We start from the raw sequence: 18,438 nt of genomic DNA, 5'->3' as shown, positions 1-18,438 counted from the left end.
TGACATGGCATTCTCCCTAGACTGCAGAAGAGTGTTTGACACCTTTCCCGCCAGATCCAGCCTGTCATAAATATGAAGGGAAGGGTAACCACCTTTATCTATGCAGTAACATAAAATCCCTCCTGGCCAGAGGTACAGAATCACTTACCTGTAAGGGATTAATCAGTTCAATTAACCTAGTTGGCAACTGACCAAAAGAACCAATGGGGAAAGAAGATATTTTCAAATCTGGGGAGTGGCGGTGGGGGGAAGTTTTGTTAGTGCCCTTTAGTTGGTTCGTCTCGGGACAAAGAGAAAGACCAAGCAGGTAAAGCAGCTCCTAACAAGATCCTGAAATAATACATCTAAAACTGCAGAAATTGAAAGTAATAGCAAGGAAATGTGTTAGATTATCTTTTGTTTTAGCTAGCAAATTTTTTCTATGCTAAGAGGTAACTTTTATTTCTGTTTTGTAACTGGAAATCAGAGTTAGAGGGGAATCCTCTGTGTTTTAAATCTTTTTATTTACCCTGTAAAGTTATCTTCCATCCTGATTTTGCACGTATGATTATTTTTCTTTCTTTCTTTTTTTTTTAAATAAAATTCTGTTAAGAACCTGATTGATTTTCAGTGTCCTAAAAACCAGGGATTTGGTCTGTACTCACTTTGTTAACCTATTGGTTGGTATATTATTCTCAACCCCCCTCCACGAAAAGGGGGTGAAGGGGCTTGCGGGGATATTGGGGTGGGGGATAGGGCTCCAAGTGGTCCCTCCCTGAATGTTTGTTTAAATCACTTGGTGGTGGCAGCAATACCATCCAAGGATAAGGAAAGGAACCTGTGCCTTGGGGAAGTTTTTAACCTAAGCTGGTGAAATAAGCTTAGGGGGTCTTTCATGCAGGCCCCCACATCTGTACCCCAGAGTTCAGAGTGGGGACGGAACCCTGACACAGTCTCTCCCATGTAAGGGCAGGACTGAGAAGGTGGGTGCACTTGATTTCCCACAGGGTTGACAGCTCTGGCTGCAGAGGCAGAATCCGCTGACATCTGGAGGAGGCTGACTAACCACGGGCACGGAGTGACCATCTTGGGCTTGGGCCTTGGCTGACACCCTCCTGTTATGAAGAAGCAGGAAGGAACCCAGGTTGTTCATTCTTGGATGAGGGGAGGCTAGCACACCCAGAATGGCTGGTGAGAAGGAGGTGATGCGGCACAGAGCCAGGGAAGTGGAGCACCATGCAGCGAGCTGGACTGGTCAGAGACTGGAGAGGCGACTCTTCTGGGTACAGATGAGTTCTGGGTCAGCCAAGAGAGGTTATCAAGTTAGGGAGATGTCATGGCTACAAGTTGAGATGCTCAAAGCGGACTTGGGCATTAAGAAACACAATCCCATTGAAATTAACAGGGTTTGCATAGCTAAATTGCCAAGTCTGCTTTGGAAATCTCAGCTACTGGCCCTTTCTCCATCCAAGCTAGCAGGAGGAGGGATTCCCCCCAGGCAGGTCGTGTCTGCCCTTCCCTACTATGTCACCATCTGTTGTGACTGGTGCTGCCTGCCCCAGAAACACCTCACAGCATCCCCGCTGCTCACAGTGCAGGTACATAGATCAGCTTCACTCCCTCAGCTGCCTGGGTGTGTCATAACACCCCAGCTGGGCTCTCCTACCTCCTGAGGGGCACAGGGAGGAATCTCAGCATGCCTGGCACAGGAGGTTCTGACTAAAGAGGAAACTGCAGGTGTCAGCAATACAGAGCCCCAGAGACAACTCCAAGTCAGGCAGCCCAGGAGACAGGAGCCTGTCTCTGAAGGAGAGGGCAGGGCTGGGGCAGGCGAGGAGCCGGGGTCACCGCAATGCAACTGTCAAGACTGGAAGAGGCGATGCTTTCTGCACTGTCCTATCTCATGGAAATACTCGCTCCCATGGCAGTGCTGGACATGAGGGGCAGGCGGAGGCCAGGGCTTGGTTTCCTTGCCAGAGATTCCAAACAGTTCTAGACACTTACGGTGACGGGGCATAGGGTCCCCGATGAGCCACTTGTCTAGGTACGGCAGAGCAATGACTAGCTGCCTCCTTGGGAAAGCCATGAGCTGTGTCACGGTGTGGCACTGGCGCTATGACTCGGCAGCTACCTAACTGGACTTTAAAGGAAGGCACCTGGGCCATACAAATGGGGCAGAGAGCGGGTCAGTCAGGAAGAGGGCGGGTGAGAGCTGCAGAGACCCTGAGAAAGTCCCTGAAGGAAGCTGTAAGAGGGTGTTGGGGGAAGGCTGAAGACAGGAGAGCAGCAAGAGAAGTTGGCTGGCTGGTGTCCCCAAGCCAGGGCTAGAGAATGGAGAGGATTGAAGGCAGAAGAGCAGCAGAGGGAGCTGCCTGCTGATGTCTAAGTTGGAAAGCGGAAGCCAAGGGCCAGACAGGGCTGAAGGCAGGGAAGCAGCAGGGGGCTAACCCATGGGCATATCCATGCCAGGAGAGGTTAATGGACCGTGTGGGGCGGTGATTGTGAGGATGATCTCCCAGACATGTTCCCAGCAGAGGGGTGGTGGGAGCGTTGTGCTCCACTGGTGCAGGAAGGTGCTGTATTTGCTGCACACTTGGCTGTGAAGATTAAGAAGAAAAAAAACCCAATAGTGACAGTGCTGAGTAAAGGCAGCAGGCAACCTGGATGTTTTGGAAGACCTTGTGATAGTAGCTACAGAAGCTTCCCCGTCCCATCGGTAAGGGTCCAAGCAGAGCATGAAGCCACTACTGAAATGGAGACCTGGGCAGCCATTGTTGCTAAGATGTTCCACGCTCTTTTTCCTAGGGGATCCTGTGGTGAGATACTGCCCTCTGCTGCACAGTTGCTTCACTGGATCATAAAGCTGCTGTAATCTCATTGAGGACTTTAGCCAATGCAACCAAATGTGCAGAGTGGCTTGGCCGTGACCTGGACTTGCCTCCTCCCTACAGATGGGAAACTGCATGATAGGCTTTAAAAATATTGTTTTCCTGGTATTTACTGTGATGGTTACATTTGTACAAAAATCAGCATGGCCAGAAAAGACCACTAGATTCAGTGAAACGTGGGGGGGGGGTCACCATGGAGAACCTCAATCAGTGCTTCTGCCATTCCAAAGGCAGCAAAGAACCCCCCACCACTGAAAAGCACCCAGCAAATCAGAGAAGCTGCTAGAGCAATCTATATATTGTTTTTTGATTCTTAATCTTCACAGCCAAGCGTGCAACAAATATTACAGCACCTTCCTGCACCAGTGGAGATAGGAGCTGGCTCTGCCCAGCTCTGCCCTGTCTCTATCAGCTGACTCTGCAGCCCTTTGTTGACAACAAAAGTGCAATCCATATTTGCCTAATGGTGGAATACAATTTGCATAGCAACAAATGCAATACTGCCTCCAGCAGCCAACACTGCACATAGACCCCTGGGTCTAACCCCTGACGTTAATTTATGGGCAGGGGGTGGATAAAAGGTGCAGAGGGAGCGGTGATGGGGTCTAGCACTATGTTTGTCATGAGAAATACCGTCTGCGGGAGTTGATCCCCTGCAGTGGATTCTAGGGTCCAGGTGGCCTGGAGAGGACAGAGAAGTTCTCCAAGAACCCAGGGATGTCCCCAGACTGCTCTGAGGAAGATGCAGGGTTTGGAGTGATGTGCCATTGAGGGGACACAAGTACCCTTCACCCACTGGCAATGAGCTTCCCTTTGTAGGGGGTGTACATTACACGCTGGCTAAGCGGACCCAAGTGAGCTGCCCTCCATGAAGGCCTTGGAGAACAGGAGGAAGCGGGAGCACCAGCATGCTCAGAACTGACAGTCTGGCAGCCTGTGCTATCTCCTCCGGTGCTCCACTCTCCAGTTGTATACTGGGGGCAGGATCAATGGATACATGGCCCTCAGGCCCTGGATGCCACGTAACATGGGAACAGGCACCCTGAGCCCTCGCTAAATGGTACAAAAGCAGCACTGGGCATTTGCCTCCTTTTCAGACACTCGGTCTGCCGGCATGGCCAAAAGAAAGGCAGGGCACTGGTGCAAGCAGCTCAGACTTGCCGGGATGGTGAATTCATTAGATAATTCCCTGAATAGCCCAGGACCCATATTGACCAGAGCAGTGGACTGGGGCATGGTCCTGCCATGCTCCAATGGGAGAAGGAAAGGAGGTGACATACCCCAGCATGGCAAAGAGGGAGGGAGCGCACAAGGGAGCTTACCCGCTTGGGTTTGGCCCAAACGCCAGGCCTACAAGAGGCTGATGCTGCCAGGTTCCCCAGTCTGGGCTCCGTGGGTGAGGAAGGGTGAGCGCAGGGCTATAGCCGTCACATGGGTCCTGTGCGAAGGGCCGCATTGCTGCACTCTTACAAAAAATGGCGCCGCAGCTGAGCTCCAGGCCAGCAGGAGCTCCTGCTGGGAGGGCTCACAGGAGCAGAGCAAGGGAGCATGGGATTAAATTCAGGCCACTGGGACATGGTGGGATTTCCAGCCTGTCTGTGGATGGGAAGCTGGTCTGGTTGTGGGCTCATGATATGCTGGGAGTGGGGGGGGGGGGAAGAACTGAGAGTAATAAGCCCCCTCCCATTATTAGCGCAAATAACAAGCCCCCTGTTCCGCTGCTCCCCAAGCATTCCTTCTACCCTTCCACTGCTTGCTGGCCTATTCTGTGCATCCTGTCTGATGCTCTGGACTGCTGGGGTGATGTGATCGAAGACCCAGGGGGGAGGGGCACAGGAACACTCGGGGACCTTTTCCCCATTAGCTCCTTGCTAACTGGCCCATCCTGCTCAGGCACAGGGGGCGAGAAAGCACAGTGGGTTTGAGAAACAGGACTGTGTCCCTGACAGCGCAGCCCCAGCCCCAGCCCCTCCTTCACCTCCCTGTTTGATGCCTGCTAGCCAGGGCCTGCTGCATAAGGACGGAGGAGAGGGTGGGCGCAGCAACCTGGCGAGAGGCCTGTCCTGCCACCCCCAGTGGAGGGAGATCAGGATTCCAACCACGATGCCCCAGCTGGACCCTGCTGGGTGACACCATCTTTTCTCTCAACCGCTGAGTGGCAGAAGATGAATACACTTCAAGTGTCAGTCGGACCCCACAACCTCTGGCTGGTGTGCAGACACACACACCCACAGTCCCCTATCCTGCCCCCAGGCACAATCTGCCCCGCCCCCTGCCTATCCCCAGGCACCCCTGCCCCTCCTTCCACCTCCATTTTCTGGCTACACAATTCACAAGTTCTCCAGTCCAGCCTGAAGATGAAAGGGAGGGGGAAATCCAGTCTTGGAAGGGGAAAGAAAAGGAGATGGAGATTTCATTCTCCTCTCCCTGTGCCATCAGCCTACTTGAGTCAGCGGAGCCAAGATCTCACACGATATTGCATGTGGTTGGGTCATAGCAAGCCCGGCTCCCAGTAGGACTCCATGTGTGGAAGCAGAAACAGGCACCATTTGATGGGCTCAGTCTGCACTGCTACAGACTAGGGACTGAGCAGCTAGGCAGCAGTTCTGCAGAAAAGGACCTAGGGGTTACAGTGGACAAGCAGCTGGAGGTGAATCAGCAGTGTGCCCTTGTTGCCACGAAGGCTAATGGCATTTTGGGCTGTATAAGTAGGGGCATTGCCAGCAGATCGAGGGACATGATCATTCCCCTCTATTCGGCATTGGTGAGGCCACATCTGGAGTATGGTGTCCAGTTTTGGGCCCCACACTAAAAGAAGGATGTGGAAAAATTGGAAAGGGTCCAGCAGAGGGCAACAAAAATGATTAGGGGACTGGAGCACATGATTTATGAGGAGAGGCTGAGGGAATTGGGATCGTTTAATCTGGAGAAGAGAAGAATATGGGGGGATTTGATAGCTGCTTTCAACTACCTGAAAGGGGTCCAAAGAGGATGGATCTAGACTGTTCTCAGTGGTAGCAGATGACAAAACAAGGAGTAATGGTCTCAAATTGCAGTGGGGGAGGTCTAGGCTGGATATTAGGAAAAACTTTTTCACAAGGAGGGTGGTGAAGCACTGGAATGGGTTACCTAGGGAGGTGATGGAATCTCCTTAGAGGTTTTTAAGGTCAGGCTTGACAAAGCCCTGGCTGAGTTGATTTAGTTGGGGATTGATCCTGCTTTGAGCAGGGGGTGGGACTAGATGACCTCTTGGAGGTCCCTTCCAACCCCGATATTCTATGATTCTATGATCCCTGGCCCACTGAGACCTCATCAGTTCCTCCTTCCACATGTCCATTCCACCCCCTACCATTCCTTTCCTGAATGGAGAAGTGCTTTCTGACTGCCCAGCATGCAGAGTGTGTTGAGAAAGGAACACTGCTCAGGCACAGACAGCATCTCAGCCTGGCCCCTGGAAAGCTATAAAGGGGACAGGTCATATAAAAACCCATCCCCAGTGGGATCCCAGCCCTACACAGGGGTACTTTTCATTTTGGAAATGCCTGACACCCCATCGAAGCTAGCACCACGGAGAGGGAATCCACATGCCGTCGGGTCTGACGCAGCAAACTTCAGGGCTTCCCCGCTCCCCCAGCCCAGCGCTAGTGTAAGCTCAATCTGCAGCTCAATCCTGCCATCCCCAAAGACAATGGCACTGCTCCAAGCCACCACTCATGGTGCACGGAGAGAATCCAAGAGAGTAGGAAACTGAGTAAGCCCATGAATCATTTCTATGGCCCAGTGTGGCAGGTGCGGCTGCTCTGCAGTGCCCCTAAGGAACCACGTGCGGGATTGCAGGTGTTCCCTGCCTTCGTTGGTAAGTTGTGGCCACCTGCTCGGAGCAGGGTGACCCGTGACCTAAGCACTGCATGTCTCTCTCAGTTAAACAACAGCATGAACTCAGGATTTGGCTGTCTGCATTTTTAAGTACAGGGTGAAAAAAAACCCTCAAATGCAAGCACTTAATTGTAGCACTTGAGGGCAAGGCCTGACCTGGCCCTGAGGTTCTGGGCTAGCACTGAGGAGCTCCTCCTCCTTCCCAGTTCCCCCAGCTCTGCCACTGAGAAGAAGCAAGCCAACCTTGCTGGCTGGTCTGCTGGCTGTCTTGCTGGTAGCCTGGTCTGAGTGGATTTTCCCAGAGCAAGGGAGGGAACCGATGCCTCCTGCAGGGGGCAGAGAAGGCCTGATCGATCCCGTCACACCTAGGAAGCCGGCATGCAGTGCATCACAGGACAGCAAGGCAGTCTGTGGCCAAGCCTGAAGTCATTACCTCGTATGTACACTGTCCGCAAATGTCCCGCTTCTGGTCTTTAGCTGGTCAACTTCCGACCTCAGTTTGTCAATTTCATCTGACAACCTTCTCTGTTCAGAATGAAACGAGAGAGAGGAGGGGAGGTTAGTCTGTACTGAGCAGCTAAGCTTTTGGGGAATCTAGTTTCTCTTCAGTTAAACCTATTTAAAAAAAAACAAAACCCAAACACTAGTCCCAGGCTCTGGGTGTCTTCAACGTGCCTGTAAAGCCATGGGGAATGCAGGCAAGGGTAAATGATAACACTAGGGCCCGTGCAGGGACAGCTGGGTGTGTTATAGTGGGAACAGATAGATACATACGCAGGAAAACAATGGGAATCTCTTGTTAGTTTGTTACATGAAGGAGAACTGACCCCACTTGGATCTCCAGCTTTCACCCCGTGCCTTGCCCTGTGAAGGTTTGCACTTACCCCAGCAAAAGGGCTGACAGCAAGGAATCCGCACTGGCAGGGAATCCCACTGCCAGCCAGCCAGCCAGCAGCTCTTTCCTAATCAGAAACTTGCATCTGGACTAAGTGGCCCCGTTATAATTTAATAGCTGCCAACGGAGAGGCCACAGCTCAGCAAGGAGGCAACACAGACTGGAGCGGAGCCAGGAAACCATTATCACTGCATGGCAAACTCCTGCCTTCCTAGCAGGTTGCAGCCACATCCCATCAAGTCACTGCTAATGAGGCCAGATGCATCAGCAATGACTAGACAGGATGTTAGTGTAAATGGAGAAGGACCAAGTGACACCATCGCACCAGGCTCCAGTCCTATGTGCAAACGGATCAAAACTTGGGTTTCTCTGAATGCTCCTTCCGCTAAGCATGGAGCACCATGTCAGTTCCCAAACATCCAGTTCCCTGCACTGCCCTGAGCAGTCATAGCCCTTCAAGGGCGAATCAGCTTTGAGACTACAACAGCTAAGGTCATGGTCTTACATCCCGAGGGGTCAGGGCGCGGCAGGCAGCATAGAAGAGGAAGGGTTAGGTGAGAGCAGTCCAAGGATAGTTATGAGCGACGCCCGGGAATGAAAGCAGGGCTGCTTAGACCCTACACTGGCTTCTCATCAAGGAGCAAGGGAGAGGCAATGTCCTGCTCCTGATCTTCAAGGCCTTCTGCAGGCTGGGCTGAGATCAATTCTCATGCCGAGATGGAGCGGGCTCCTAGGGACGAGGCAAGCCACCTGGGAACAGGGGATGCAACTTCCTTGGCAGGCAGCCCTGGGCTGTGAAACCTCTTTTAGCAAGCACCAAGATAGTCCAGGAGACTCACCCTATGAAAACTTCACCTGCCTAGCAGGGTTTTCCCCAGAGCCTGCGAGTTATTCTGCAAATCCCCCTCACATAAACTAGGAGGAAGGGGCAGGGAACAAGAATCAGCTGGCCAACTTTTACGCTCCCTTTGGAAGTGTCATGGTTACACTGGGGACGAGCGCAGGATAAATCTTTAGATAGCTTAGACTGGAGAGCATGTGCCTGTTAAATAAAACCAGGGGCTGGTGGGACTTGCAGCTTTCACCCACGCCACGGCATGGCTTTATTTATGGGACTCGTGCTGCTGGGTGTTTTGGGATCCTGGCTCTTGCACCCGTAACTAGGGTGTTTCCAATAGGTGGGGCTGCCCCGGGCATGGGACTGGGAATGAGGCAGCACGATTGCTGAGGCAGCCCCCGGAGTGGCACGTACCTTGTCATGCTGCTGCACCTCGATCTGCTTTTGGGTGCTTTCCAGCTCTTGCAACAACGTATTCTTAAACACAAAAAATGAAAGAGAGAGAGAGTCTGTTTAGCTCAATCAGTGGACACGTGCCCACACAGTCGATGCTGAGCCTCAGAGGGGGCCGGGCTGATGGACACACGTCAGAACAGAAGGTGACGTTCTCCAGACGCTCAGCTGGCAGCGATTGGCAGTGGGAGAGATCGCACGGACAGATCCACCTTGGCAATAACTAGCTGCAGCATCAACCACCTGCTTTAAAATCCCTTCCTCGGGTACTCGCGGCTACCGCAAACTGAAGTGTGAATAAACAATATCTGAAAACTGCACACCCCTGCCCCAGGCCTGCACTGGGCTGCCCCAGGCCATGAGAAGAATATACGATGGGAAGGGACCTCTGAGGCCATCGAATCCAGTCCCCGCTATCACAGGCAGCCCTGTCATATCATCTCCTTCTTAAACTTACCAAGCTCCATCTTCACACCAATGAGGTTCCTTCCCTCACTGCTCCTAAAGAAGAAATATCCCCTAGTCCTGAAACGAAGGGTGAGCAATCCGGCATGTGCCACAGACAACCGCCGCTTCCCTCGGCCCACTATGTGCCTCATCCCTGCCCCTCACGCTGTGGGAGTCTCGCCTAGCTAGCCTGTATGCTCTTTGGGGCAGGGACCTTCTGCTCCCTGGCAGCATCCAGCATGGTGGCCGGTAGGTGCTACCACAATACGGATAATAGCAAATAACACTGAATTGGGACTGCTAGCAACTGGCCTGGGAGGTGGCAGGTAAGATCTGCAGAGCTGCCCAATGCCCGTTAGAAAGGGATGACCAATCCCACAGGGGGGGTTGGAAATCCTAGGCCTGGTTTTTCCAGCCCTTCTGCTCATCTCTCCCCTGTGCAGAGGCTGCAAAGCTGTACTCTCCACAGAGCCGTCATGGTCTCCCTTTGCGCCTCACACTGCAGTTGGTACCTTTTCCTCCAAGGCTGCCATTCGCTCCTTCAAGTGAAGCTGCAGCCGCTCATTGGACTCGCTCAGCAGCCGATCCACTGTGTCAGACAGCCGCTTGTTATGCTCCTCGTTCATCTTCTCTCGCTGCCGGGCCTGCAGTGGCAAATGGCAATCAGCTGCCCGAGCCCTTGGAGCTGGGCGTACTGGGGGATGCTTTTCAAATGGTTCTTTATCGGAGTCGGGAAAGGCCCAGCCCATCTTTAGTTAGGTTAGATAAATGTCTATCCGGGATGATCTAGACAGTATTTGGTCCTGCAGTGAGGGCAGGGGACTGGACTTGATGACCTCTTGAGGTCCCTTCCAGTCCTAGAATCTATGAATCTCCTAGCCAACACAGGCCCCTACCAAGCACTGGGACCGTTTCCAGGCCATCATTAGCGAAAAGAACCTACTGAATGTGAACCTGGCTGAAACAGCTACCACTTGGTCTTCCTGAGCCTACAGAGAACCTGACCAGGTGTTACGTGTCCCACTGATGTCAATGGGGGCTGACTCTGAACCCCAATGATGACATGTTGTGTGACACCATTAGCTATTTTGCTGCTGGTGGCTTTAGCACAAGCGCACAGCTTCCTCACTGATGTTGGATGCAGTGGTGGATACTGGGGCAGCCTGTCGCTGTCAAGGAGTGCAGGGGTGGGGAACTAGGAGTTCACGACACCACCAAAATTTCTAATGACTTCCAGCCTTACCCACCACGGGGAATGAAAGAGGAGATGCACCCCGTGCACACTTGGTCCAAAGCCTCTCAGCTCCTGGCTGTCAAAATGCCCCTGCTGCCTTCTCCCCAAACTGCCAGCCTCCCCTGAGCAGCAGAGAGGCCAGCCCAAAACAAAACGAGAGTCCTCAGCCCTGCAGACAACGCAGGGGGAGCTGTTACCACAGGGGTCGCTGCTCTCCCATGCTGTGGCTTGGAGGGGAACCTCTCCCTCTGCTGTTTGCTCTCCCTTACTATAAACTCTGCCCCCTGCCATTCCTGTGATGCACGTTATCAGCACAAAGTACACAGACACCTGCGAGGAACATAAAATACAACCTGAATCAGGTGAGATGCTGGCAGTGCCATGGCCAGGCGCTAGGCAGGAAGGACAGGCAGGGGCCATCCAGCCTGCTCCAGTTCAGAACACAGCAGCACGTGCCTGTAGCTCCAAGCGACAAACACTTCCCTGCTACCACTCAAGTAAGGAAACCTGCCTGGGTGTCAGTGACCCTCCTGGACAGTGGTGTGGGCAGGCTGGATTACAGAGCAAGGGGCGTGGCTCAGCTGGTGGGGGGGGGGGGGCACGTTCACACGGTCATTCTAAGCCCCTGTTTTCAGACTCTCACTAACCGCCAGAAATAAGCAAAGATTTAGGTCGAAATCCTTCCAGGCCCAAGAGCAGGATTCACACAGGACTCTGCTGAGTTTTGAGTTACCGGAGCAGAGATTTTATTTATTTATTTGTATGCTTTAGCTCTTGCTCTTGGGGCACGCAGAAGTGCCTACATTTCCAGGCTTCAGACTTCTGAGAGCTGACTGGGCTCTTTGAAAATAATGAGGGACAGAGCCGAGGCACACAGGGAGATTATCACTAACATCAGAGGATTAGAAGGACAACCCAAGGAGAGCAGCTCACCTCTCCACATGCTTTAGAAAGGTGGGCCGGGATCCTGATCCCCACCTGGGGCCTAGATGGGGGAGACTTATTGGGTCTCAGGCCATAAACAAGTGTCTCAGGCTGTTCATTCCTGGAGAAGCGGACTCTTTGTGAGTCAGTGTCGTAATCACAGGGGCATCTGGCCAGGGGCAGATGGAGCTGGTGAGCTCCCATCTGAGAGCTCTCCCTGTCATCCTCGAGGCTTCTCCACATGGCTATCCTATTGTCCTGCAGCTCTCCCCATGCCTGTGAGCCCTGCCGAGCTCTCAGCAGAGCTTTCCCTTGATCCCAATCCCTCCCTGTCTCTCCACACAGTTCACCCAGCCTGCTGCTGTCGCTGGGCCATGCGCTTGGCTGGCTGGTTTGACAGCAGCTGGAGGTTCTAACCACGTAACACGCACTTGGCAGGAAATCTAGAACACGGTTTCCCAGTGCTTCTTGTTCTAGGTTTGCCCATGACCGAGAGCCAGTCAGAGGTGGGGAAAAGCAGCCATATTCAGTCCCCATTTCTCCACCACACTCATTGCTTCTGCCATGTGAGGGAGCCCCTCCACTTAGACCAGCCACGCCCCACTGTGCTGGGTTAACACGGTCTGGGGCGACCCCACCAGCCAGCCTGAGATTGTTGTGTGCACAGCACAAGTTTACTTCTGGGGCTGGACCCCAGTAAGCTGAGTACATGATACTAGTTTAGGGCCTGACCCTTTACAGTCAACTCAAGCTCCCTGCAGGGATTAAGCAGGCAAGTGAGGGAGTAGGTGAATTAGGATCTTTCGATGCAGAGAAGATGCTCAGCAATTTAAACAGTGCTTCCTGCATGCAAATACTCTCCCCATGCCACAGGCTATAGGCCTCCTCTCACCTGCCCTGTTCTGCACCATTGTGGATGCCCTGACTCCAAGAGCGTTACACCTGTGAGAGCAGAGAAGAATCCCATGCACTGCTAAAGACTAGGGACCGACTGGCCAAGCAGCAGTTCTGCAGAAAAGGACCTGGGGATTACAGCGGACGAGAAGCTGGAGATGAGTCAGCAGTGTGTCCTTGTTGCCAAAAAGGCTAATGGCATTTTGGGCTGTATAAGTAGGAGCATTGCCAGCAGATCGAGGGACATGATCATTCCCCTCTATTCGACATTGGTGAGGCCTCATCTGGAGTACTATGTCCAGTTTTGGGCCCCACACTACAAGAAGGATGTGAACAAATTGGAAAGGGTCCAGCGGAGGGCAACAAAAATGATTAGGGGGCTGGAGCACATGACTTATGAGGAGAGGCTGAGGGAACTGGGATTGTTTAGTCTGCAGAAGAGAAGAATGAGGGGGCGGATTTGATAGCTGCTTTCAACTACACCTCTACCCCGACATAATGCTGTCCTCAGGAGCTAAAACATCTTACTGCATTATAGGTGAAACCGCGTTATATTGAACTTGCTTTGATCCGCCGGAGCGCGCAGTCCCGCCCCCCTGGAGCACTGCTTTACCGTGTTTTATCTGAATTCATGTTATATCGGATCATGTTATATGGGGGTAGAGGTGGACCTGAAAAGAGGTTCCAAAGAGGATGGATCTAGATTGTTTTCAGTGGTAGCAGATGACAGAACAAGGAGTAATGGTCTCAAGTTGCAGTGGGAGAGGTTTACGTTGGATATTGGAAAAAACTTTTTCACTAGAGGGTGGTGAAGCACTGGAATAGGTTACCTAGGGAGGTGGTGGGATCTCCTTCCTTAAGGTTTTTAAGGTCAGGCTTGACAAAGCCTTGGCCGGGATGATTTAGTTGGGGATTGATCCTGCTTTGAGCAGGGGGTTGGACTAGATGACCTCCTGAGGTCCCTTCCAACCCTGATATTCTATGATTCTAGGAAGCAGGCCCAGGACTCTAAGGTGGTACATAGATAGATCAAATAGATGGAGCAAGATTACCATGCAACTAGCAAGATGGGGCAAAGCCCAAAAGACTAGGTGTTGAGCAACCCAGGAGCAGGAGAGCAGGCCGCTGTTTACTCTGCATGGCTTCAGACACAGAGATTATCAGGGCTTTCCCCCCAGTATGGGAGGCAACATTCTCTTGGTGTCCAAGCATAGGACTGGGAGTCAGGAGATCTGGGTCATATTCCCAGTTGTGCTAGTGGCTCAGTGCTTTGCTGGGCCTCGGTCTTCTCATCTGTAAACCGGAGATGATAATTCCTTCCAACCTCACAGGACTGGGGGCATGGATTAGCATTCATGTTGTGCTCCCAGTCAGTGTCACTAAAGATCCCACCAGCAGACCAAATTCAGTGATGAACACTGGTCACCTGGCGTCTGAGACACGTTGTGCATACACTAAGAAGAATTCAGTCCTCCCAGAGACTGGTGTGTGTGTGTGTGTGTGTGTGTGTGTGTGTGTGTGTGTGTGGTGAGAGAGGGGTTATAAATGAAAGGAGCTCAGAGCCTTTGACATCCTTCTGAGCACCAAGGGTAGGTGCAGTTTAACACCCGGACATTTGAGTAACCCTAACGGGTAGCCTAGATAAAGCCAGAGAGATAAAGCAAAGATGGCATGAGAGTTTCCCCATCCCTCACCCAGAGCTTCTCCCACAATACCCCACAAGCACCTCCTTCCCCAGCCCCACACAGAGCCACCCGCGTCTTCTGCCACTTCGCATTCCCAAGAGATGACACAAACGAGAGCGGAGGAGCAGCAGCCCAGCCAATGTCCACGGCAGCGGGTGACTCCTGTATCGGTGGAGCTTACCCTCGCCAGCTCCTGGTTCTTCTCCTCCAGCTGACTCTCCAGCTGCCGCAGATGCTCCTCGATACTCCCGTGCCTCTCCTCTGCCTAGGAAAATCCAAGGAAGCTTCTAGGAGAAGCCAGCACATAAGGCTCCAGAGAGCTGTCATCCTACTTAGGAACCGCACTGACCCACCAGAGATGGCAATGGGATATCAGTGCACCCCGGCACTGGGACCGATGGGACCCCCGTGGTGTCCCCAGGAACATCAGCTGGAATTGCTCACTGAGTGGGCAGTGACAGCTCTCCATGGGGGGTTTGAGGGATGGGCGGCCCTCACAGGGGGCTCAGCTGGGCTTTGTGCACTGGCTCTTGGGCCTGGCATTAGAGTGCTGAAGTAACCCTGGTTCAAACTGCTCTACACCAAGCAATGATGAGAGCAGGCAGCTAACTCCTGCTTATCTGGGGCTTGGTGTTCTCCCTGCCCCCCACCAGGCCTTGTCCCACACATTTCCAGGAAACTGCTCTGCAACAGGGGAACCCTTCTCCCCGCTTGGCGTTGGCTCCCTCTCTCCCCAGCTCCGGGGTGGGGTTGATCCCTTCAGCATGAGTCTGCAGGCATCCAGCTGTGGCTGCCCCATGGAAGCTGGGGGAGCCCAGGGCAGCCATGGCTGGGCACAGGCTGCTGAGCACCCTCAACAAAGGCCAGCAGAGTCTGGCAGCGTGAGCTGGTGAGGGTCTGGCAGCCAGGCAGAAGCAGGGACACAGAGGAGGCTGATGATGACACACGAAGGAGTTTGTAAAGACAAAGGCCATAGTGGCTGCTGCACCCCACCCATCCCTGGGGCAGTCCCAGCTCTGCCCATCGTGGGCGTCTTAGACACAATTCTGCCCTGTTAAGGGGTCCTACAGGCCGAATGCCCTAGCGATGCCTGCTGGGTGTCTGGGCTGGTGCACACCCTGGCAGGCACCAGATGCCAGAACTAAACTGGGGTGTGGCAGATGCACTGGAGGCACCGGGTTGAGGGACCCAGACACCTACACATCCCAGAGCTGCAGGAGCTCAGGCAGCAGGAAGGGTGGGGTGGCCCTGTCTGCCTAAGCCACGCCTCCTCTCTGCCTGCACTCACCCACACCTCATCCCCAACACCACCCACATTAGTTCAAGCCACAGCCCCACTAGCAACACCCAGCTCCCCACCACCACCGTGGGGTTATTTGGCCCCACTCTTCACAGAGCCTCGCAATGGAGCCCAACCTCTAGCAACTTCTGAAGGCACAGACCCAGGAGGGGCCTCTCTGCTCCTCTCTCTAACACAGAGTAACATAGCCACCCCCGCTCTAGCAGACATATCCATAATGCCCCTTCACTTAATGCTTTCAAAGGCATTGGTGTTCTGCCTCAGCGAGAGTCATGCACTATCCAGACCTCTGAATGGGCAGTGGATCCTCTCAATTCCGTGGTTGAATGGCCTGTGTTAGACAGGTGGTCAGACAAGGGGATTAACAGGTCCTTCTGACCCAAGAATCTAGGAATAATGGGGAGCGGGGGGTGTTCCCTAGGAAGGGTCCCAGCAGAGCCTGGCAAGGTCCTAGCCCCCTACTCCAGCTGCCCACTTACCTTGGTAAGGGCTGCTATCCTCTGGGCAAGCTCTGCTTCCACCTCCGGCAGCGTCTCTGCCTTCCTCATGGTTTGCTGCAGTTTCTGCTCGGCCAGCTCCAGCAGCTCCTGGAGGTGCCGAGCCTTCTCCTCACACTGCAGGACAACACAGAGGAGACGCACTTAACACGGAGCCCTCTATACCCCGTATTGTCCAGATGACACACGGACAAGCAGACAGAAAGGACCTGGGAAACCTGCCCTCCTTAGCTGGGTGAATTTCAGGGCCCCTCCCAGAGATTGGGGGTTCATGGAAAGCACCAAACTTGGCTAGTTTCCCTCGACAGATATTGCCAGCCTGGGTCAGACCAATCGACCAGTCTCCTGGCTCCAACATATCGGCTGCAGAAGAAAGCGCAAGGATCCCACTAGTGGGCAGCTGTGGAATTACCTGCCCATGTGGGAAGTTTCTTCCTGACCTCTGGTAGTTGTGATTGGCTGTGGATGTTTTCACTATCCATAGAAAGGGATAACTCCATCCTGAGTCCTGCTGAGTTCTTGATCTCAATTATCTCATGGGGTGGTGAGTTCCACGGGTTAATTACACAGGATGGAAAAACTACCCCCTCACAATACACTTTGGCTAGCTCTAGGTATCAGCTGGGCTGGCAGTTGGGGTCTAAACTGCCCAACCTCTGCAGTGACACCCCTGCTGAGATTTCCCCGACTTCAGTCCCTTTCTCAGCAGTGGCAATGGCTGCGTCTAATTAACTGGAGCGGGCTGAGCTCAGCATGGCACCTGAACCTGCAGAGGGAGGATGTGAAGGACATGGCAATACCTGTAATATTTTATGAACATTATATATGCTATCTGTTTGGATGGTATTGTTTGCAATCTTGTTACAAGGGATTAATTCAAGCAGGGGTTACTTGCAAGAAAGAGGACAATCGCTTCAGACAGCCCAATTTACCAGTACTTAAAAAGATAACACAGGTGTAATTTGAATTTGAAGTTTTAAGTCTGACCAGGGGAGTTCAACAGTCTGGCAGGTAACCAAAGGATCTAGGCAGGAAAAATTGGAGCAAAGAACTTTGAGGGATACCAGGAAAGTCCATGAAGGACTGGGCAGAGAATGAGGTGAAGATTGCTGGAGGGCAGGCTGAACTCCAGTCCACAGAGGCTGGGGTGTCTGGGACAAGTTAGCCCCTGCCTCAGCCGAGCTGAGAAACTCTGACAAGTACCCAAGGCGCTATGGAGCAGGGACCTGGTCGGTGAGTGGGAGAACTGTGGGGTTACAGCTAGCTCTGGATCCATGACAAAGGGCTTCCAGGGAAGACCCACTGCTGATCGGCAGGTGGGGGTTGACTCCCGACTGGGCAGGCAGGCATCTCCAGACAGGATGTTCGGCTGAGAGGAACGACAAGGGCTTCCAGGCAGCTACCGAGTCTGCAACCTCCCAAGCTGTTTCTTGCGCATACGCTGCTCCTGAAACACCAAGGAGAGCCCAGTACCTGGCGATGCAGAGACTCTTTGTTGGCCAGCTCGTTCTCTAGCTTGTCGTTGAGATCGTGGATGGAGGTGGCTTCTCTCTGGGCAGCCAGGTAGCGCTTCTCCAGTGTGGTGATCCTCTCCTCCATGTCGTCCTTCTGAGCCAGAGCCTGTGGGAACGGGGAATCAGCAGAGTCACAGAGATCCACAAGCCCACGGGCCACTACCCCTAAGCCTGAGCACGTAAGGGGGAGCCCTGGCACGTGCCAGAGAGGGGCTTAAAGCAATAGGAGCTAATAGGACAGGGCTTGACAGCAATCAGGGGTCACGGTCATGCCAACAGACCCTCCTGTGCAGAGTAACCTGAAAACCCCTATCCAAGTGTAAAGCCCTGGGGAGAAACCAGCCCATCGCTCCCTGTGTCCCTCCTCTCCTCCACACTCCCCTTCCCCAGCCGAGGGCCCACTGCTCACAGGGATGCAGCGAGCGGAGGGGGAAGGGGTGGAGAAGAGAAGGGATGTGGTCAGTGGCGGGGACCTTGAGGAGGAAGGGGCGGAGCAGGGAGGGGAAGAGGTGGAGTGCAGGCAGGGCATCCCTCGCCTATTATACCCGCCGCCTATGCGGCAAAGATCCCGCCTGTAGCAAAGCGCCTGGAAGCCGAACTAGTCAATTTCTGCCTGGCTGTTTGAAGCTGTCTTGTACTGTTAAGAGCACAGGGATTGATAGCATGGCTGGAGCACAAGCATCTGACCTCTCGCAGATCCCTTTGGTACTTGCTGCTTATCTCTTCTGATTTGATAAGATCCTTCCTGGCGGTGCCTAGATCCTCTTCCAGCTCGGCAACACTGGCCACCAGCCCCACCAGCCGCTCTTTAGCCTGCGTGAGCTCGAAGTTCTGCTTCTCCAGGAGCTCCTGCAGCTCCACCACCCGACTCGCCTCGTCGTTGGGGTGGATGGAACCATTAGGGAGTCTCTGCAAAACCACAAGACAGAAGGTTTTAGCACTGAGGTGGAGCAGCAGCTCCTCGAGCTTGGTAGCTGTCCCAGACCTACTGGCTGGCATCTTACAGAGGGCCCA

At 53.4% G+C, this 18,438-nt stretch overlaps 1 protein-coding gene across 7 annotated transcripts in view; it reads right to left on the bottom strand.

Annotated features, from left to right (window-relative positions):
* The window catches only part of PPFIA4 (PTPRF interacting protein alpha 4), a 204,408-nt gene that overhangs the window by 56,392 nt on the left and 129,578 nt on the right, over positions 1 to 18,438 (bottom strand). For all 7 annotated transcript variants that reach the window (XM_030561135.1, XM_030561139.1, XM_030561140.1 and 4 more), the window contains exons 7-13: positions 18,112 to 18,333; positions 17,384 to 17,530; positions 15,893 to 16,027; positions 14,295 to 14,378; positions 9,889 to 10,020; positions 8,891 to 8,953; positions 7,177 to 7,268 (exon numbers count right to left, since the gene is read on the bottom strand). In XM_030561135.1, coding sequence (XP_030416995.1) covers positions 7,177 to 7,268; positions 8,891 to 8,953; positions 9,889 to 10,020; positions 14,295 to 14,378; positions 15,893 to 16,027; positions 17,384 to 17,530; positions 18,112 to 18,333 — 875 coding nt within the window. The remainder of the gene's footprint in view (positions 1 to 7,176; positions 7,269 to 8,890; positions 8,954 to 9,888; positions 10,021 to 14,294; positions 14,379 to 15,892; positions 16,028 to 17,383; positions 17,531 to 18,111; positions 18,334 to 18,438) is intronic.

The sequence above is a fragment of the Gopherus evgoodei genome, chromosome 4 (assembly GCF_007399415.2).
Source record: "Gopherus evgoodei ecotype Sinaloan lineage chromosome 4, rGopEvg1_v1.p, whole genome shotgun sequence".
NCBI classification, from domain to species: domain Eukaryota; kingdom Metazoa; phylum Chordata; order Testudines; family Testudinidae; genus Gopherus; species Gopherus evgoodei.
Note: the sequence above shows the minus strand (reverse complement) of the source record. Positions and strands in the feature narration are given on the sequence as shown.